General features: G+C 44.1%; 1 protein-coding gene across 5 annotated transcripts in view; it reads right to left on the reverse strand.

Annotated features, from left to right (window-relative positions):
- The window catches only part of PDE4B (phosphodiesterase 4B), a 486699-nt gene that overhangs the window by 102758 nt on the left and 364215 nt on the right, over positions 1 to 19726 (reverse strand). For all 5 annotated transcript variants that reach the window (XM_070592237.1, XM_070592239.1, XM_070592240.1 and 2 more), the window contains 3 exons: positions 16242 to 16436; positions 7619 to 7655; positions 7425 to 7495 (listed from right to left, as the gene is read on the reverse strand). In XM_070592237.1, the coding sequence (XP_070448338.1) occupies positions 7425 to 7495; positions 7619 to 7655; positions 16242 to 16436 (303 nt within the window). The remainder of the gene's footprint in view (positions 1 to 7424; positions 7496 to 7618; positions 7656 to 16241; positions 16437 to 19726) is intronic.

A 19726-nucleotide genomic window follows, 5' to 3' on the forward strand; every position in this document is an offset into this window, starting at 1 on the left:
GGGGTTTTCCAGGTCATAAGGAGCCATCAAGTGACATAATGCTGTCTCCGGAAGACAGGCTCCTGGAACACATGTGTGGATGACTGCCGTTCTCTCATGTGCAGATGGCCTGGAATTCCCCTCTGCACAGCCTCCTGGATGCTCGAGCACTCCAGGAAGGAAGTCCTTTACTCCAGGTCCCTAACCAGCCTTTCTGTTTTAGGTTTCCCTGTTCCAGGAGGCCCTCAGAGGAGGATGAGCTTGCTCAGGAATGACACCAAATGGAAGAGAGAATCTGGATCCCTTTGGGCAGTGGTTTAGAGAGTTACAGCCAGAGGATCCCTGAGAGATCCATTGGTCCAGGCCTCCCGTTTGTGCAGTTCAGGAGACTGAGACACAGAGAGGTGAAGTCACTTGCCAAACGTCGCATAGCTATCAGGAACAGTAATCAGGTTGCTTGAATCATGGTGCCATCTTTTCACAGAGGGACTGGGCATTGTCCTACGTCCTAACGAGCCTGTTGACGTCAAGAATCAAGTGAAACAAGCAAAGAAATTCATGTTCCACAAACACTGGGGCTTCTCCTTTTCTTTCTTGTTTTTCTTTTTTCTTCTCTATCATTTTCCCTGATTTTGCTGCTGTCACCATCTTTCTCATGTTTTGCAGAACTTCTGCCAGAAACTGATTCGGTCATCCTGGGGTGGGCTTGAAAGTTTGCATTTCTGACTAGTACCCAGGAGGTGCTAATGGATGCTGCTGGTCTGGGGACCACATTTTCAGGACCACTGGTATGGAGGGCTGGCTCTCTGCTGCACTCAAGAGCAACAGGACATTAGCAGCAAGCAAGAGACCGGGACTCTAGGCCAGTGAGTCTCAAACATGGACAACATCTGACTCCCTTGGGGAGTTATTGCAAATACAATTCCCTTCCCCATTCCAGGAGAGTCAAATTTCAGTATATCTGAGACGAGACCTGGGAATCTGTAATTTTTTACTTGTCTGTGAATTCTGACGCATAGGCGAGTTTGGGAAGGAAGCCAAATTCTAAATGATACAGGATGGTCTGCAAAGGTGTTGCGAAGGAAGAGCCTCTCTACTGGCGTGGCCACATGGTTATTTTCCTAGGTTTTTGAGAGCCGCAAACTGATATTTGGTCCCTTAGGGGTAAACTAGCTTCTAAGTAACATAGCTTATAGCTGCAGGGTCTGACTGACAGGGTTCACATTTACCACTCATTTACTAGCTAGGTGATCCTAGGCAAGGTACTTTTAAACCCTCTGCGGCATGAAATCTTCTTGCGTGACCAGGAAAGGGAAGTTGCCATCAGTGACAGCTATTCTCTGCTAGACACTGTGCTGGGCACCCCTCAGCTTCCATTGGGAATGTCATCATCTCCTTTTAAGAATAAGGAAACTGAAGTTCAGAGAGGTTAAGTAAGAAACATCCTGGCATGGGTGGGATTCGAGGCTAAGTCTTTCTGAATCCAAAGTACATGCTCTTTCCACGAGCCCATCAACTGATCACACCTGCACTAAGACTCAGGGCTGTTTTTTGGGAAAATTAAGAGGTGAAAGTCCAAACTCCTTAGCCTGGATTCAAAATCCTTTGCTCTTTGGCCCCAACATACTTTTCCCCAGCTTATCTCTCAGAATTCCTCTCTGCCTGACATTTCATCTCAAACCACCGACTGGCTGTTTGCTCTTACCCATCCTGTACTTCAGTTTAGTAGCATTTTAAAATTGTAATTAAAATAGGCACTAATTAGTATTTAATATAGAACTCCTTGGTATAAATGCAAACTTTATGCGGGCAGAGAACAACTTGCTCACTACTGGATTCCTGAAACCCAGGTCTTCCACACGCCAAGCACTAGGTAAATACCTATTGAATGGAAGAATGAATGAATGAAGGAAGGAAGGAAGGAAAGAACACCTCGTACTCTGGAAAGGCCAAACTTGGACGCTTCTTTTTCCCTGAACATGTGCGGTCCCTGTGCTGACACCGCTCAGCCCAGTTCTCTGAGAAGGAAGCTCTTCCTACACAAATCCACACATCTAAATATCACTTACCTTTCTGTGATTTATGATAAGAAATACATATTTGGTTTTGTTCCTGTTGTTCCTGGCACAAAGCTCCTAAAACCCTTTAATTTCCTAAGTGAGGAGAGTGAGTAATGTGTCTTTTGTTATGCTAATAAGGTAACTTTGGGAAAGCCCCTACATCACCTAAGGATGAGGGCTGGTTGCCAGGGGAACCAATCCTAGGATTAGAGAGTTGGAACTCCCAGCCCCACCCAGGACCTCTGGGCAGGGGAGAGGGTCAGGAGATAGATTTAACTCACCAATGGCCAATGATTTAATTAATCGTGCCTTTGTAATGAGGCCTTTATAAAAAACCCAAAAGGACTGAGTTGGTGAACATGTGGGGATCTGGGGAGAGTGGCATGCTGTGAGACCGTGGAAGCTCTGTGCTCCTTCCCACCTACCTTGCCCTATGGGTCTCTTCCATCTGGCTGTTCCTGAGTTATAGCCTTTTATAATAAACGAATAATCTAGTAAGCAAAATGTTTCTTTGAGTTCTGTGAGCACCTCTAGCAGATTAGTTGAACCCAAGGAGAGAGTCAGTGGAACCTCTCATCTACAGCTGGACACTCAGAAGCATAGGCGTCAGCCTGCACTTACCACAGGCGTCTGAAGGGGGTGGAGGGCAGTCTTGTGGGACTGAGCCCAAACCAGTGGGATCTGATGCTATCCCCAGGTACATTGCATCAGAATTGAGTTGAATTGGAGGACACCCAAGTATTTTCACAGAGAATTGCTTGGACGTAAGGGGGAAAAACCTCACATATTGGAATTGTTGTCAGAATTGTACTTTCAAAAGTCAAATGTTATCTTCTCCAAAAGATGTCATTCTCTTAGTTAAAAATGATCCCTCCTCTAATCTCCCGGTGCTTTATTTGTCCCTTTAGGGTTATTTCCTCATGTTACAACTCATATTATACACATATTATCCCCACCACGAATCTGTGGCTCATTGATGGCAGGACCCAGTTCTGATCGCTTTCCATCCATCCTCCGCAGGACCCACCAACTTGCCTTGCGAGTAGTAGGAACTCCACAAGTATTGGTGAACTGGTCATTGAATGAACCATTGATGTGAAAATAATTTGAGGAGCCAAATGCCATAGGAATATTTTATCTGGTTTCCTTTTCCTGTAAAGTCTTGGTTCTACATGCTACTGGTTGTTCCTCGAGTATGGCATGCACGCCCCGTTGCTGGGCCATTGCATATGTTTTGTTCAGCTGAACACTTTTCTCCTCCTCTTCAAGTGGCAAACTCCGTCGCATGTTCTAGGACTGCACTCAGGCAGCCCCTCTTCAGAGGAGCCTTCCCTCATGGGTAATTCTCGTCTATGCTCCTGGTGGTTTCCTATGCCCACCCCATCAGAGCACTGCTCACCTGTACTGTAATTCCCATTTTCCCATCTGTCTCCTCAACTGGGCTGTGGGAAATTTAAGCAAAGATTAAATTTCATTCGTCTTTGGAAACTTGGAATAGGCAAAATATTTGGTACGACATAGGTATTCATTATGTATTCATGGGATCAATCAATTTACCTATCTTCCTGAGTTCCAAAGAAGGCTTTTGTGAAAGGAGACATTGAACCAAGAGACCCTAAATGTAGGAAATCTCTGCTTTCTCAATATTGCATAGCTACTCATGGCACCCAATTCTCCCAATGACTCTTGGAAAATTACACAAATTACATCTGTGTGTGTGCGCTTTGGAAAGGCAAGGACCATGTCTGTTTGGTTTATCACTTATTTCAAGACCTGGTGCAAGAAAGAGGCTCAGTACATTTTAAATGAATGCCTGACTTCTGGAAGCTGCATTATTGCTTGTAGGGCATGAGAGCGCCAATTAAAAAACTGTGATGAATGCCAGAAGAAAACGGCATTGGTAGCCCAGTTTCCAAGGGTCTCTAACTTATGAAAGAATCGTAAGAAGTTATATGCCTGGGTTGCTGCAGACGGTGATATTAATAGGGAGGCTAATACGGCCACGGCAGGTAATACTTTCCAGCCCTAAATAGCACAGTGGAGAAAAAACTGGACTATGAATGAGAAGTCAGGAATCCTAATCCTGGCTCTGGCACCTTCCAACTGCATAGCCCTGGGCAACTCACAGAACCTTCCAGTTTCTTCCTCACTTGGGGAGAGCAGGAGGCAGCTACCATTTACTGCTGACTTTTACAATGTGCCAGCTCCTGTGTGAGGGGTTTCACGTGTATTTCCTCGCTTACTCTGAGGGAATTTGGCTAGGTTCTTTCCAGCTCCAAAAGCTCAAGATTTTATTATTCTCAGTTAATTTCAATCCCATGCCAAAGGCCATAAAGCAATGAAAGACACTAAAGATACACTGAAAAATATTGATGCGGTTATTAATTCTTCCTCAAAGACGACATACATGTTGATTAAGTTATGCCTTGGAAGGATGTTAATACAGAGATGTTACATGATGTCCTGACAGCCGCCAGTGATATCTGAGGTGTTGGTGACACAGTTGAAAGGTAGGGACACCTCTTTGCTCCCCACTCTATTCCCTGGTCATCCGGCTGCTGAACAGGACTCTCACTCACACGTGATTCCTCCATCAGTCTGTGTGAAGCCAGTAAACGCTTTGGGGATGCTTATCTGAATTAACAACTCTAAATGAAAGCCGTATTTTCAAAATTAACTCCTGGGACAAAGGAAATATAGGTTTCAATCTGAAGCCAAGAAACACAGGCCCAATCAAGCATCCGTCAATGGAACGTTTCATGGAAATGCAAGGAAATCACCTCAACAGGAACTTTGAGATTTTCACCCTTTGGGTGGTAAAGCCCAGGCAGACAATGGGTTGCTTTTATGCAGAGCAGAGAGCCAAAAGATAAAGGAAATCTTGACTTATGGGAAGTAAAGTTCTATGTGGGAGTTCCTTTTCATATAATAAACCGCACTCTCCAGATGTCTCATGAAAACCACTCCAATGACATAATTATTGCTTAAATGTTACATTCAAGGCAAGGAGTGGGACCCTGGAGCTCAAGTCAAATATCCCAGAAAGCAACTTCTGAGTCCCGAGGGTCTTACAGTGTCAGTTGTTAAGATAAGAGACTACGTAGGGGGAAGATGCTCTCAGTGCGGTGGATCCATTACTGGAAGATATTTTTATGTTCAATTTTCTTGATTTGTTTGAGGGTATTGACTGTCTACAAATAGAATGGAGGACATTAAATGGACCTTCAGTTTTCCAATCTGCCTCCACCGGGCTGCTCCATTTGTGGCTGAAACCCAGCACTCAGTTCTAATCCTGAGCTAGACTGAGGCAACCTCAAATCTCTTTGGTGAAGCTCCAGTGGTGGAGGTACCCTATCTTGAACTTCCGTTGGTTGGTGTCGGTTTCAAGGAAGTGCTTGAAGTCAATAAGAGCGACAACTCTCTACTAATATGGATATGGATTTGAGGAAGATCATCAGATGCAACTGTCTTACGCTGGAGATCTATTCTGCGTGGTGAGTGTGGTTTGGTTTGGACAAAGGTGACACAAAGGGCCATGATTTGGGCGGGTGGTCCTCAGGCAGAGTTTGAGAATGGGCTCTGGATCAGCTCTGAATACGGCACTAATGGTTTGAGGGTACTCAGGGAAAGCACCCTGGTGAAGGTGACACTCAAGATGAGTGATGAAAGACAAGCAGGGTTTGGCCAGGCAGACACTGGCAGGTAGAGACAGACATTTTAGGAAGAGAGAACGGTAAGTCCACAATTAGGGTGGAAAACAGAACATGCAGGGGACAAGTAACCAGGACTGTTAGAACGTCCTTCCATGCAGCCAGAGACCTGTCTGCTGTTCACCACCTTACGCTCCGCCCACCTAGGAGACCCTGAAAGGGCAGAGAACTTGTCTGATTTGGTCACTCTTATATCACTAGAGCCTGGTACAAAGTGGGTGTTCAATTAATACCTGTTTAAAACATACAGATACGCATAGACAGATAGCATGTACTAAATGAATACTTGTCAGGTGAATTAATAAATGAAGAAACAAGGAGTTCCACTGCAGAAGAGGCTGGGTGAGTATGTGTGTTGTGTGTATATTATATATAATGTATATTGCGTCAAGTAAAAACCCAATCAACTATCAATCAAACTAACTTGAGTTGGATCATGAGGTGCCTTGGGTGCCAAGTACCAGCCTTTAAACTTGATCTTAATGATAAGAGTGAACCACTGAAATGCCTCCAGCTGGAGAGTGACATGGTCAAACAGCATGTGAGAAAGCGGACTCTGGTGGCAGTTTGGGGACTAGTCTAGAGGAGGAGAGATCAATGATGGGAGGACTCCATTGGGGCATGCAGACCCCTGCTCCCCGGGGTCAGTCACCAGTTACAGGACAGTGAAGGGAAAAGCCAGCTCTCAAAGCAGGGTTAACGCCCACTTTTAACAACTCTACTTTGAATACTTGGAATAAAGCAAATAGAGGGTGGATGAATTACTTCATGAAGGCTGGAGAAAGAGGGTGGTCTGGACTAAACACTGGCTGGAAAATTAGGAGATTCAGGATTTGGCCCTGGTGTGTCTCTCACCTATGGTGTGGTTGTTAGCAAGCGGCTGGATTTCTGAGGACCTGGGTTTCTCCTTGTGTAAAACAAAGAGCTTGATCAATGGTCTCCAGCCCTTTCATGCCAGGATCATTGATTTTATGACTTTCTGAGCCCTGTGATGACCTTTGAAAACGCACCGGATAGTGAACTGCATGACCTGTAGGTTCGATTCATAGACTGAAATGATTTCAGAAGGAGAAAGTTACTGTGAATTCAATTGCCTCTTCGTTTGACAGACGAGGAGCCCAAAGTTGAGCCGTGTTCATGAAATGACCAACGGTCTGTAGTTAATTGTGGGCAGAGAAGAAGATAAACTCACATTCACTACCCACTCCTATTCATCAAATTGCATGAACCTGTTTATATATTATCAAAAAATAGGAAATTTGGAATTGAACTTTTTGGTACATTTAACTTTAAGTTCAATCTCTGAATTCATGAATAGCTCATTCCAAAAGAATTTTAATAGAATTTATGGCCATTACTGATAAGTATTCATACTTTCCAAAGTAGTAAATATAAAAGTCAACAAAAAATCCTCATCTCACTCTTTCGTCTGTTATACTTCTACTCTGTACTAAGTGCTAAGGGTGGATTAATAAGACTCAGACTAATTCCTAACATCGAAGCAGTTCTAAAACACTAGGGTGCTCCATCCTATTTTCAGATTTCATCAGGTATCCTAACTTAGCTTGAAGAGCAAATGTCCATGCAATAGTTTCTGCTTGTTTGTTTTTTAACATCATTCAATGTTTTTGCCTTTACGGAAGGGACTTGCCCCTCCAGGAAGAGGCCATCTTACTTGTTGGATGTTCCATGAAGGTTAGTCAGTATAGTGAAGTTGTTTCTCACACTTCGCAAGCTGGCGAGGACCTAGAAGGAAAATGTTTCAAACGGTTAGAAACAAAGGAGATAAATGGGCAGGTTCAGAGGCCACGCTTAGAAACTACACGCAGGGACACACGGAGCGCGAGTCAGGGCTGGCATGATACACACCTGGGCAAAAGGCGTTACGATCAAGTCATCGCCATGTCTGGTGGAAAGAGAGAAGAGAAACGTTTAAAAACATTGTGACAGAGAAGCTGCAGCATTAGACTTGATCAGTGTCAGTAACACAAACGTTCAACAAGTCCTTCTACCTGGATATAAGGCAGGGCTGACAATTAGGCATAAATGGGGATCTCAGGAACTTGACGGAAAAAAATGACCAGATTCCCGGCTCCTGGATTTACAGTACTACACGTAAAAGCACTTGCAAGTAAGTGTATAGCCTCAGGGTCCATTCCCATTAAACGGCAGACCCAGAGTACTGTAATTCAAAGCAACTTGTGGATTTGGGTCACCAGAGCCAGGAAATTCAAAGGGAGGGCTGCCCATAGGCACACACAGAGTTGGAAAAAGTGGCATAACAGTCTGGATAAAGGTTAACTTTGGATTTCCTGGCTTTTGTTGATTTGAACCACAGCCTTAATGCCATTTAAACACAGATTTCTGTCTGGGAATCCCATTACTTTTTGCTTTTAATATAACTTTTTTCTTAAAGTACCACAGGAAAACTTTTAATGGGGAGTGTCCAGACTGAACCTACTATTACCGTAGCATTGTCACTCGTTTTGTCCCAAAGCTCTGACTAAGCTGTACCTAGTGTTGTATGAATCTGTACTTAGGAACAGTCACAAGCGTGTTTCCAGAAATGCACTCTCTCTCTGGCTCGCGCTGCCATAAATCTACGTAAGCCCTCATTCAGCCAGCTCTCCATTCAAGCCTTCAGAAGACGTGTTAGCCTGAGCTGCAGACACAAAATCGGGCCAATTTGCTCTCACGGTGTGAATTATAACAAGAAGCACAGAAGGTGATTGACAATGAGCTTCCTTCACCGTCTGATCTATCTTCCCTGTCCTTATCGCCTCACAAATATGGTGCCTCACTGGTTCACTACAGGAGGGCGCTCAATAATTATGAAGCTCCCGCCCAGCACCAGGCATTATGTCAGGCCTGGGGATCCAGGATCAACAACACCTGTGTCTCCATGGGCCTCGTCTCTAGCGAACCCTTTTACTCTGGGGTCTTATTTAACACCGTATTTTCCTATCTACCTTTGTCTCTACCTAGAAGTGCCCTTTCAACTCAATCTGGCAAACTTCCTGTGCATCCGCTTTGTACAGTGACTATAAAAGGAATCCTGACAAGAGGAAGCATTCTTTGCAGGATTACCGTATGTCAGGCCCCACACTTAGCACTTTATGTGCATTATTTCATTTAATTCTTGTAAAAGACTTCAGGCAGGAACTCTTACTGTCATTTTTTAGATGACATCAAGACTCAGAGCAGTTAAGCAACTGCTTAACTAGTTCATAGCTAGTAAGTGGAAGAACTGAGGCTGTTTGATTCCAAAAATTTGTGCTTTTGACCATTATGTCTCTGACTTATGATGACCCTGCAGAGTTGACAGATCAAATCATACAGAATCCACCATTTAATCCAAATTAAAACATTAATTAATTTAATCCAAATTAAAACATAGTAAGGAGACAGAAAAATATTCAAACTACTGCAATAGATATTATAAATATAGGATGAGAGATATAAACAATGGGGCTCGTGGGGTTCAAAGCAGAGGTGATAATTACAGACTATAGGAAGAAGGAAAGGCCTGATGGAATGAGCGGTGTTTGAGACAAACTTTGAAGGGCCAGTTTTCAAAGGTGTGGATGGTAGATGCTACCAACGAGGGAAACGGCAAGAACAAAGGCATTGGACCAAGAAACTACTGAATATGCTCCCTGAGCTGCTTGGTGGCTGTGAGGGTGGAGCTGAGCACATTAATTACAGACCTTTGTAGAGGATAAGACGAGAAGATTCCCCATACCCACATTATGGGCAGTGTGGATGATGGTTGTGGAGTTGGTGCTTAACTCAGAGGGAGAAATGAGCCAGTGAAGGTTTTAGTGAGATGGGCAAACAGAAAGGTCTTGAGAAAGTAAAATGGTCTGGACACCAACGGATGGGCAGGGGAGGGGACAGAGCCGGGAGGAAGAGTTAGGGGGCTAGGGCAGCGATTCAGAGGAGAAGAAACAGATGAGGTAGAGGAAGAAGCAGGAAGGGACAATTCGAAGAGACTCTAGACATCTCGCCAAGGACTTGGCATCTAATCGGATAAGGGGTCATAAAGAAATATTTTCAGTCTTAGAAATGGGTATCAGGGAAAATAGCGAAGTCTTGAGTAGAACGAAGAAGGTGAGGAGGTGTTAGGGGAGGTGGTGCGTCACTTTCCCACCTGCTGAGTTCTAAGATATGTGTTGATAGCCTGTGGGAGACATCAAGTCTGAAATACGGGTATTAGAGCCATAGATTTAGGAGTTACCTACAAGGATGGGGATAGTTAAAGTGACGGCAGGGGTCGGGGTGTATAGAGAGAGCCAGAGGAAGAATCTCAGGGATCTTGAAGAGGAGCCAAAGGAGAAAGAGGGCACAGAGCTAAGAGAGGAGCAGTTGTGATAAACGCCGGTGGTGAATTCTATGGAGAACTGCCCCTTCTCAATGTGCTTTCTTAAGATGAACTTTAGATGGGTGAAATATCTTGCTATTTGTTCATATTTCTGCTGTGAAGTCCACATTGTTCCTCAGACGTCAGGGTGAGGTGGAGATAAGGCAGTAGAGCTATCGTCTATGGCTCCTGAATTTCTGGAGTCTAAATACCCCGTGAAAACTAAGTAACAGAAGCAAATCTCATACATACGAATACCTAGAGCTGATGTATTGTTGAATGAATGGAAAGTTAGTAAAATGCACAAACTAATGACTAGAGGGAAGTGAACCAATGTTAACGAGGCACCATGTCAACATGACTTTATCATTATGGAACTTTCGAGGTTTAGGAGAGCGGAACGCTCAGAAGCAAGAGATGGACTTGCAGGTCCCCAGCACTGGCTGTCTTAAAGAATTTGAGCTGCGAAAGTTATTGCTGTATGTCAGATAATAGCTCCTAGAGAGATAATCAGACAATTTACAGATAATTTCTAGCAAGCACAGGAAAGAAACAAAATGAAAAACTCCTATTGTAGAACAGCCAGATTATTTATAGAAAGCTTCTGGATTTTTTAAATCAAATTTTATGTATTAATAATTAAGAATAAATGGCATGGGAATAAGAAAACACTGGTTATGAAAACATGCACTTGTTTCCAAAACCACTAGAGGGCGATGCCTCCTGGAGCTAGGCTGGATATTCAGAACCATTGCACCAGCGACATCTAGTGACAAAACCTGCACATTACAATTTTATAGAATCACGGGGACGAGAGCTCTGTGGGTCTTAGAATTGAGTGTGGGTCTGCTCTAAATAATGAAATGGTTTTCTAGAAGCAAAAATGCCACTTCCTACTGCTACTTTCTGGATTTTATTAACTTCCCCTTTATGTCATAGCTACACATAGAATTTTACTTGCACTTTTCTTGTAATAGTGATTTTAGTCTGTCTGATAGAGAGATACAGACTATTGTGGGTAGGAGCACAGCTTTTGGAGCCAGACAGCATTGGTTTGTTTCTCAGCTGCACTATTACTAACTATGAGACATTAGGCAACCTCTCTATGCCTCAATTTCTTCATCTGTAAAGTGGGGTGTTGTGAGAATTCAATGAGTTATTATACATGTACAACTCCTGAAACGGTGCTTGGCTCATAAAAGCACTTTAGTTTATTTGGTTATAGCTATTCTTGTAGAAATAGTTATCATTATTATTATCACTAAAGAGTTGCTTGTCTGTCTCCCCAGCTGGGAAGAACTTCTTCAGGGTAGTCACATCTGCCTCCATTGCAGCCAAGAGAACTAATATTTATACTGTACTTTACAGTTTGCAAAGCGCTTTCGTGTACATTATTTCATGTGAGAAGAGAATGTTCTTGATCCTAGAGAATGGTGCAACCACCTATCTTGTTGGTCAGGAGTGAAACCTCTCTCTGTCCCGCCACAGTCGATCACCAACCCCTGCTGATTCTAACTTGCAAATATTGATCAGTCGCCCACTGGACCAGCTCTAATGCACATCCCCACCCTCTGTTATGTGGATTAGCAAAGCAGCCTCCCATTTGGCTCTTGGGCACTAGTTTGTAGGCTTGTCCACCCTCCAAACCCTTCTTCATCCTGTAATCAGAGCTATCTTTCAAAACCATTCGTCCGAGTCTGTATTTTCCTGCTTAAAATCCTTTACTAGCTCCCACCGCTTGCCTGCAGCACAAAGGCCAACTTCTTAGAACAGGCCCTTCATGACGAGGTTCCTGCCTACTTCTCCGGCCTGTCTCTCACCGTGTCCTCGTCCCCTCCTTGTCTGCCTCAGCCGTGCTGGGCTGTGGCTGCCCCCAAGGCTCCCGACAACTAGAGAGTCAGTCAGCACATGGCCGTTTCTCCTGCACACCTGCTGCCCCCTAACTCCTCTAGCTCACCTGCATCTCCCTCAAAGTGGGCTCCTTGCCCTGCCTGGCCAGACCTCTCCAAGTCCCGTGCATGCCTTTCTACGATTGCCCTGATCCACAGGCATTAGAACTGCCTATCGACTTACTAATTTTTCAGTTCCCTTAAAGACACGGAAAACATCTTGTTTGTTAGTAAAGTGCCTAAATTTAAGTAAATTTTTGTTAAAAGAAAGAATGAATATGATCCTCATAACAGCTGGAAAGGTAGGCAGAACAGAGATTAAAATCGTTACTTTTAGGGGTAGCCCCAGTGGCCTAGTGGTTAAGCTCTGTTTCAGCCACCCGAACCAGATTTGGTTCCTGGGCATGGACCTACACCACTCATCTGTTAGTGGCCATGCTGTGGTAGCAGCTCACATACAAAAAAGAGTAAGATTGGTAGCAGATGTTAGCTCAGGGTGAATCTTCCTCAGCAAAAAAAAAAAAAAAAAAAAAAATCATTACTTTTATTTTTCATCCTCATATAGAGTCAGCTTATGTACTGGATAGCCATAATAATCTAGATTCTCTGGAGTTAGCTTTGGTCCCCCATTTACCGGGCAAGTTAGTTAACCTCTCTGTAGTCCAATGTCCTCATCTTTAAGACAAGCAAATTATAGTACCAACCACATTTGGGTTATGGGGATTAAATGAGTTAAAATACGTGAAGTACCTTAAATAGCACATAGGAAATGCTCACTAAAGGTGTGCTTTTATTTACAGATAATTTAGACACAATGCAAGGGATTCAGCATCTTAAAGCCTTGGTGCTAGCAAGTGTGATGGCTGCAAGCTAACCTGAGTCTTAGATACCACATTGTATTTTTTTGCAGTCCCTCCATAAACAGCTCTTAAATAAAAGTGGGCTTTATTTATGCTTTTCCTCTTGGTTCTTAGGTCTCATTTTCCTTGACTGCTCTCTCTAGGGAGCACTTAGTCCTCACACAAATGGGGGTCTTAAAAAGCTCCTTGTCTAGATGAGGCTTTACAAAAGGAATGCCCACATGAAGGAAACACAGATTTCCCTTCCCTGTGGCTTTGCAGGTGGATAATCAAAACTCAGTCCTGTCCAGAGTGGTTCCTGCCACAGTTTTTTGGCAATATGACTGTCTCCCCAGTTTCCGGTATTTTTTGTTCCCCTCGGGAAATCTGTACCTCATATATGAAGGGATTACGTTAGAGATGACTACGGCACAGGACCCAAACAGGAACCAACAGATTATTGCCACATCTAGGAAAGCATCTGAAATATCCTTTAGGGACCCAATGGTGATCTTGTTTTCTTTACTAGAAAGCCTTATTTCAATCGTTTTTGTTGCTAAAAGTTACAGCTACTTTTAAATTTTCCATTCGCATTTGTACTTTTATTATCTTTTCTCTCACACCTCCCACCTATATTTCCTCTTACTCTTCTGAAAGAGTTCAGGTGAGAAATTTTAAAAAGCTAATGCTGTCTCTACCATGAGGATTTAACGCAGAGGAATTATGCAGTTTTCCATCTCATATATAAATTTGTGATGCTCTGTGCTGGATCTGAGGGGATCCTGAGCAGGGACATCCCGCACCCCCACCCAGTGGCCTTCACATCAAAACTCTGGGCCTATCCTTGTCTTTCTTTTTCTTGGCTCTATGGGTAGAAGGCAGGAGACACAGTGAGAGACTCAGGGGCTGCTCTTCCTCTGTTTATTTCTCCCTAAAGAGCAACAATTGAGTAAAATAGCCTTGAGAGCATTACTTCAGTTTACATCAAGATGTCTGTGTGAAACAGGGTTTCCCAACATGGTCCCGATAAAACAAAATACTAGAAGAATCTGGATATTATTCAAGCTCCACTTCTTGTGGTGTTGAGAAATAAAAATTCCTAAACTGACAAATACGTAAAAGTTTCACTGTAATGTTGAAATATTTGAAAAAACAAAGTTTTGTACTATTTTTATTCACTCACAGATTTTAATATATCCTGTTATCAGTTTCTCTGGCAGGGTGAGATGTTGCCAAGTGTGTTTTTTTGGAAAGCCTGTTTTTTGGTTTGGTTTGGTTTGGTTTGGTTTTTTTATGAAAGTGTGGCCTTCTTACTTTTAATTTAAAAACTTCTTTTTTTAAAAAAAGAAAAGTGAGAATGATACCAGATAACTCACATATACAATCCTTAGTTGTCTAAATTTAAATTTGGCAACATTGTGTGGGTTCTAAAGTTAGGGGGAAAATTTCACTGGTTGTTAAAGCTGAAAAGAGGGTAATTCCTGAGTCTGAGAGAGCTTGGGTGCAGCATCATTCAGAACCCCATCTGGGTTTCAGCAAGACAGGCTGGGTTGGACTGGGAGCTTTAAGGTCTCTTCAAGTTCAAAAGGTCTGTAACATTTTGATTCCAGGTAAGGAATCAGCAGAGTTTAATCTGAAATTTGGGTAGAATGACGCCGACACTCAGGCTGTTTGGCATGAGTTGGGGACCAGTCAGCTGCCTTCCAAAGCTGGTCTTTCTCGGTGAAACACCAGGTGAAAGAAGCTCTAGTTACTTTCAGCTCATCACATTTCCTGAGCTCTCCCCCTAGGAAGTCCAGACAGGGGTTCCTCTTGGTGGAAGAGAGAATTCTGGTCTATTCACTGTCAAAGCCCCCATCCAAAGCTTGGTCAGAAACTTCCTTGGTTTGACATGATACACAGCCAAGTGTTGGCCCTCGTCCAGACGCAGGTGCCGCTGCTCTGTGCTCATCTGTTTCCTACCTGGTGGTAGAGATGCTACTTTGCTGTTTGAAGAATAGAGGCAAATAGAGTCCAAAAGTTTTGGATATGGTCAGTCTTAGCTACATCGTGGGGTACAGTGTGGCATGTAGCCCTGGGACAAGGGCAGGTTTCTCAATGGCTCAGAGTCTCAGTGTCATCATCTATAGAGTGGAGATAGTCATGGTACCACTTGACAGGCTTGTGGTGAAGATTAAAAGAGATAACACATGTAAGTGAGCCTAGCCCCACAGTAAGCGCTCATTAAACGTTTCCTTCCACTCTGCAACTTCGCAGGAATGTGATGCGGGTGTTCCTCTTGTCTTTCTTATTTAACTCTAATCTCCCTGAGAGCAAGCCACCTTTTTGAGAATAAAATCTGTTTTTAACTCATCTTTGATTTCCCCCTGTTTTGCTAATCTTTTATCCCCAGAGCCTGGCATGCTGTATGGCCCGTAGGAGAGATTCAGTAGATATTTGCCAAATGAGCGGATAAATGGATTTTAGCCCACCCAGTGACTGAGACATTTTAGGGTAGGGGTGCTTGTATTAAAATTTGCTGGTAGAAATGCCCTGGGCAATATTTTCTTACTGGGAGCTTTAAAATGCCCCCACCCCTTTCACAAGAGGGTGACCTTTTTTAGCTTCCTTTCCAATAGCAGAAAAGAGCCCAGTGGAATTTTCCAGGCTGGAGACTTTAGGGAGCTACTGATATTTTTATAACATATGATGTTAAAAACAATTGTATGAGTGCCCAGAAACCTTTTAAGGCATGAATTCCAGCATCCAACTTTATTTGGTTTCAGAAATTTAATAAACAACACAACCCAGTCATTGTTCTTTAAATAAAAATTAGAGATCTACAATTAATAGCAGCAAAACAGAAACATCAGCTGTGCTTAACAGGGCGGTGAGCGTGTTCTGCCGCACCAAGGAGGCAGGCAACAAGTAGGCATGGTGTTACGGTTCCAGAAAAGGGACACAGACATGTGGCTGGATGACAACTTATTAAATGTCACCAAGCAAAGGCCACTGAGAGAGGATGCATGTCACCAACCACCATTTTTCTTCTTTATTGTAGCCTTATGCAAAATGCACAGGCTGCGGAAACTTCAAGCGTGATTTGCAAAATGTGTTAAGGTTCTCATCCCATAAACGATTCAGCAGTTCAGGAAATGAAGTCAAACGGAATTTTTTTAAAAAAATGTCAATAACACACGTAAACTGAACACTCTGCCTGAGGTTTTTAATACCCATGGAGACCCCAGCTACACATTCCTCATGCTACAGAGATTCAATATCCTTAAGATGGGACCTCTGCGCATGTTCACTTTTCTCCTCCCTCCTTCCCAGGGTTAAAGGGGAACAGGTGTCGTTGCTGCTGCTCTGACCGGGTTAGAGATGAGGTAAGTGTCAGACTGGAAGCCAGACAGAGCTGTACTTACTGCTCGCTTGGAAGCGAAGAGTTTCTCGACATAGCCTTTGGTGACAAGTCATAGTCGCTGTCTGATCTGTAGAGAAAGGACTCCCTGCGCTGGCTGTGCCCGGGAAAGGTGGCGTGAAGCACCAACCCAGAGGAAGAGCTGGCCTGGGGGTCCAGCGGGCTCCGACCTGGGGAAGGGCCATTCTCCACATCAAAGCTTAAAGAGAAAGCAGAAAACAGGGTTCGCATGAGAGCCACGGCTGAGGGCATCTGACACACATGCATGGAGAACCAATGCGTGCCACGCACTTTACATAACAAAAGCTTCACACTTTATGGAAAATTTTAATTCTCCAAACAGCTCTGAGGTGCAGTTGTTATTATTCTCATTTTGTATAAAGGAAACAGTCCCACAGAAGTTCGGTCATTAGCAAATAGAGGAGCCAGGGTTTGAACCCTGGAGCAAAGCCCCGTGGCTTTTCAGCAGCATGAGCAACTTTGACAAATTCAGAGTAAGTGCCAACCATAAGATAATTTGATGATAATAAGCAACTCCAGAGACAGCAGCTACCACAGCTCTAGGTGTCAGACGCTGAACTATCACTCGAGTGAGTCTTCCTGTCTGGGAGACTTCTTCCTGCCATAAATAAACATCACAGTCTCATTAAAGTTATAATATGCATATTTCTGGATGTTCCAGGAACAAAGTGCTACCCTGAAAACATCCACTGGCTGATTAGATGGGAGGCCCAGTCTGAGACTTAATATTGGTATGCAAGTTTAACCACAGAAAATGACTAAATCTGATAACCAGTTCCCCTCCGGGCTGCAGAGGAGGACACAATCGCTAGCTCCAGGGGAAACTGCCATTAAGATTTCTGGTCCATCTCCGTCAATCTGGGAAGGGACCCTCAAGCCCAGAACCAGCTCTGATCAATGAACACACAGGCGGGAGCAGTAGAGATTTTGTCTCTCGTTTTCTCTCTCCCCATCCTGGTATTACCGTAGGCACTGTGTCCTTCCCACACTCCCCGTCAGGCCCTATACATTTTCCCTTAGCCTCAAATCAACAGTAACCCTCCTGCCTACCGTTTCTCTAGACTCCTTCCTGCTCCCCAGCTAAAGCTCTGCAGAGAGGTGCTGGAGAAGGTGAGGCGCTGAGGGTGCTCTCTTCCGGTTAGACCACAGCAGTGGGCTTCCGTTATACTCATGCGGCTGCCATAGTTTATTTCCACATTCATGGTTCTTTTCTTTCTCTAGTTCTTACATCTGCTCTCTTGGGGTGGAGTTTGCTAATGGTTTTCAGTTTACAAATTGCCTACCGATCTATTATTCCATTCCCCTCACAACCGCCCTGTGAAGCATATGGCATGACCCCACTCCACATTTGAGGGAAATGAGGCTTAGAAGGATTTTAAATACCTTGCTCAAAGTCACAGGCTAGTAACTTTCAGAGCGAGAGCTGGAAGACCTGAGTCTTCCAAATCGCTTCTCCACAGCCTCAGACTTTAATCCCAGAGTTCAGAACGGCTCGCTAGGTAACAAGGCAGCTCCCCTTCAGTCTCTGGATTCAAACTAAATTTGTGTTCGGTGTGTGGAGAGTCAGTGAGGTTATGAGCAACCTCAGCTGTTGTCTTGAACGAAGACGGGAGAGGCAGCAGATTACCCTGAAGCTGTAGGTTTCATTGAAACGGGGAAAGAGGAAATGACAGGATGCAGGGTCATAATGCAACCCAGAGACCATTCTGAGGAGCTGCTTTTAGTCAGCCCACAAGCTCCAGGTGTCTGAAAAGCAGCGGCAAGTGAGAATGTCGGGTTAAAAGGACACGAAAGAGCCATAACAATCCGATATGTCTTCGGGCTTTCACGGCACTGCAGATGGATTTTCACAGTGGGCCAACAGTCTGGGATGGGAGCCTTTCAAAGACACAGGCCAGCAGGCCGGTGGGCATCCTCACACAGACCAGCCTGCTGGCCCACCCGCCCAGAGGTAGAGCTCTGCTCTAAACCAGATAACGTTGAGTGAGTGAAAATAGAGTGAAAGCTGACTTGCAAACTTTCCTTGGGTGAGCTCCAAGCTAGTTGTTGAGCAAAATAAAAAGCTCCTTTGTGGACAAGTGCTCCTTTGTGCCATGCAGATCCCGTGGAACCAGAGAGTCCGGATGCTGGCTCTGAACTCTTCTTAAGGACAAAGAGGATGGGTTCTTGAAAGGTGAGGGTGAGACTACACGAAGCTTAAGAGTAGGCATGAGCTTTGAAATTTCACATGTATTCATGCTGCTATTCATTTGGTATATATCTGTACAGCCTTTACGGATATTAAGCATTTAGGGATAAAACATTGAAATACTTCTGTAACGCTTGGCAGCCAGCCCCTGCCCAGGCCTTCCAGAATCTACTGGACTTCCCGGTGATCCAGTAACTAAAGGGTTGGTGTCTAGAACAGCACGGGGTCTCCAGCTTCAGCATTATGGCCTGTGTCTATTTAATTGGTCAGTGCCCATGCAGCACCAGTCCTTAAATATTGTGAATATCATGGCTGTGTGTATCTGTGCCGAAATCTTCAAAGAGGGGCCAAGTGGGTGTGCCTACCAACCTCTCAGAACTTTTTCCATTGAGAGTTTCCACCAGGCTCCCTCCGCCCTCTTCCTGCTAGAGGCACTCCTGATGGGCACAACGTCAGGGCATGAGGCATGACCCTTAAAGTGGCTGTCACAGATATTCTGTCTCCAGTGTTAGTGGCCAGGCCATTTGGTCCTGCCAGGTGAGCAGGGACCAGATCCAGACACCAAAACTCCCCAGGCTGCTCCCCTTTGGGTTTTTTCTTTCGTCTTTCTCCTGCCTAAACTCATAGAAGAGCTTGCTGGAATTCAGATGCCAGGGAAGAATTCTCTGGTGCAAAGAAGCAGTCTCAGTGAGACAAACGGCCTTTCATATTCCCTGGGGCACTGTTTCAAAGCAACCAACACAGATGTACGACTTAGGAACAAACGTGAATCACCAACCAGACAGCAGCCCCAGTCACAGCAAAATTAGCGGGCAGACATCACAATACGGCCCACAGAGGCAGGGGGGGAGGAGGGGCGGGCCAGAGAAGAGTGAGCACCGACTGAACGAGCAAAAGGAATATGCCACGCAAACTGAGAGACAATCAGGGAGAAACGGAATCTGAAATTTCAGAGACGAACCCATAAACGGGGTTATTATTTATTCAGGGTAATTTTCGCCTCTGCCTTAATCAGAACACACATTTCATCTCTAGGCTTCTTTATATTAAAAAGAAATCATTGTAAAAATAATATAAGAAAGTTATATAAAACAATATAAGACAATAGAGAAAAAAATTCCACCTTTATTAGCAGTTTAGTATTTTTCCTTCTGAATATTTTTCCCTGAAGGTTTGGATCTTGATTTTTCTCACAAGTATTTTTCTTGTACTGCACGGTTTCCGGAATTATCATTTTCCATGCCCACGGAACTTGGTGGTTCATCCAGAAGCTGGATCAT

Source organism: Equus przewalskii, chromosome 24, assembly GCF_037783145.1.
Source record: "Equus przewalskii isolate Varuska chromosome 24, EquPr2, whole genome shotgun sequence".
Lineage (NCBI taxonomy): Eukaryota > Metazoa > Chordata > Mammalia > Perissodactyla > Equidae > Equus > Equus przewalskii.